Source organism: Cinclus cinclus, unplaced genomic scaffold, assembly GCF_963662255.1.
Source record: "Cinclus cinclus unplaced genomic scaffold, bCinCin1.1 SCAFFOLD_32, whole genome shotgun sequence".
NCBI classification, from domain to species: Eukaryota; Metazoa; Chordata; class Aves; order Passeriformes; family Cinclidae; genus Cinclus; species Cinclus cinclus.
Window position 1 is genome coordinate 3,275,199 of NW_026912098.1, and position 1,366 is coordinate 3,276,564.

Below are 1,366 nucleotides of genomic sequence, written 5' to 3' on the forward strand. Positions count from 1 at the left end.
TCATCACTCTGCCTCACAGAACATGCTCTGGTCTCCCTGAGGGGAGCAGAACTGGTGAGATTTCAGATATCCAGAAATACCAGGAGAGATATGGGGGAAGTTTACAAATCTACTCTTAAACTCTTAAAATGTAAATTGTGTCTATGTGTGTGTTAGAGGAGAGGATGTCAGGGAAATGGTTTCGATTTCAGTTACAGGTGTGTCCTCTATCTCTTCACTGTCCCTTTCTCCATGACAGAACCCAATGCCCAGAGTGCAGAAATGTCCAACAGCAGCTCCATCAGGCACTTCCTCCTGCTGGCATTGGCAGACACGCGGCAGCTGCAGCTCCTGCACTTCTGCCTCTTCCTGGGCATCTCCCTGGCTGCCCTCCTGGCCAACGGCCTCATCATCAGCGCCGTAGCCTGCGGCCACCACCTGCACACCCCCATGTTCTTCTTCCTGCTCAACCTGGCCCTCACTGACCTGGGCTCCATCTGCACCACTGTCCCCAAAGCCATGCACAATTCCCTCTGGCACACCAACAACATCTCCTACTCTGCATGTGCTGCTCAGCTGTTTCTGGTTTTCTTCTTTCTTGGAACAGAATTTTCCCTCCTGACCATCATGTGCTACGACCGCTACGTGTCCATCTGCAAACCCCTGCACTACGGGACCCTCCTGGGCAGCAGAGCTTGTGCCCACATGGCAGCAGCTGCCTGGGCCAGTGCCTTTCTCAATGCTCTGCTGCACACAGCCAATACATTTTCCCTGCCGCTGTGCCATGGCAATGCCCTGGGCCAGTTCTTCTGTGAAATCCCACAGATCCTCAAGCTCTCCTGCTCACACTCCTACCTCAGGGAACTTGGGCTCATTGCTGTTAGTCTATATTTGGTGTTTTGCTGTTTTGTGTTCATTGTTTTCTCCTATGTGCAGATCTTCAGGGTTGTGCTGAGGATCCCCTCTGAGCAGGGAAGGCACAAGGCCTTTTCCACCTGCCTCCCTCACCTGGCTGTGATCTCCCTTTTTGTTATTACTGCCACATTTACCCACATGAAGCCCCCCTCCATCTCCTCCCCAACCCTAGACATGGTGGTTTCTGTTCTGTACTCAGTGGTGCCTCCAGCCACGAACCCCCTCATCTACAGCCTGAGGAACCAGGAGCTCAAGGCTGCAGTGTGGACACTGATGACTAGATGGCGTATGAAACAGTAAGCTTCTTGGCACTTTCTGCTAATCACTTGCAATAAAAATCATATTTCATACTTCTTGCGGGTTTCATATTGGGCAATCTTTGTGTTTATTTTATAGTTGCAATATAGTCCACAAAGAAAAGCCATTCTCTCTGCAATTTCTCATTTTGATTCTCTCCACCTTCATTGTGGCC

At 50.6% G+C, this 1,366-nt stretch overlaps 1 protein-coding gene across 1 annotated transcript; it reads left to right on the top strand.

Moving 5' to 3' along the window:
• Positions 1 to 642: 642 nt before the first annotated feature.
• Positions 643 to 1,101, top strand: LOC134057234 (olfactory receptor 14J1-like; the record flags this gene model as incomplete). Its single annotated transcript, XM_062514232.1, has 1 exon — positions 643 to 1,101. A coding segment is annotated over one exon (459 nt), but the record flags the coding sequence as incomplete, so codon positions are not given.
• Positions 1,102 to 1,366: the final 265 nt, after the last annotated feature.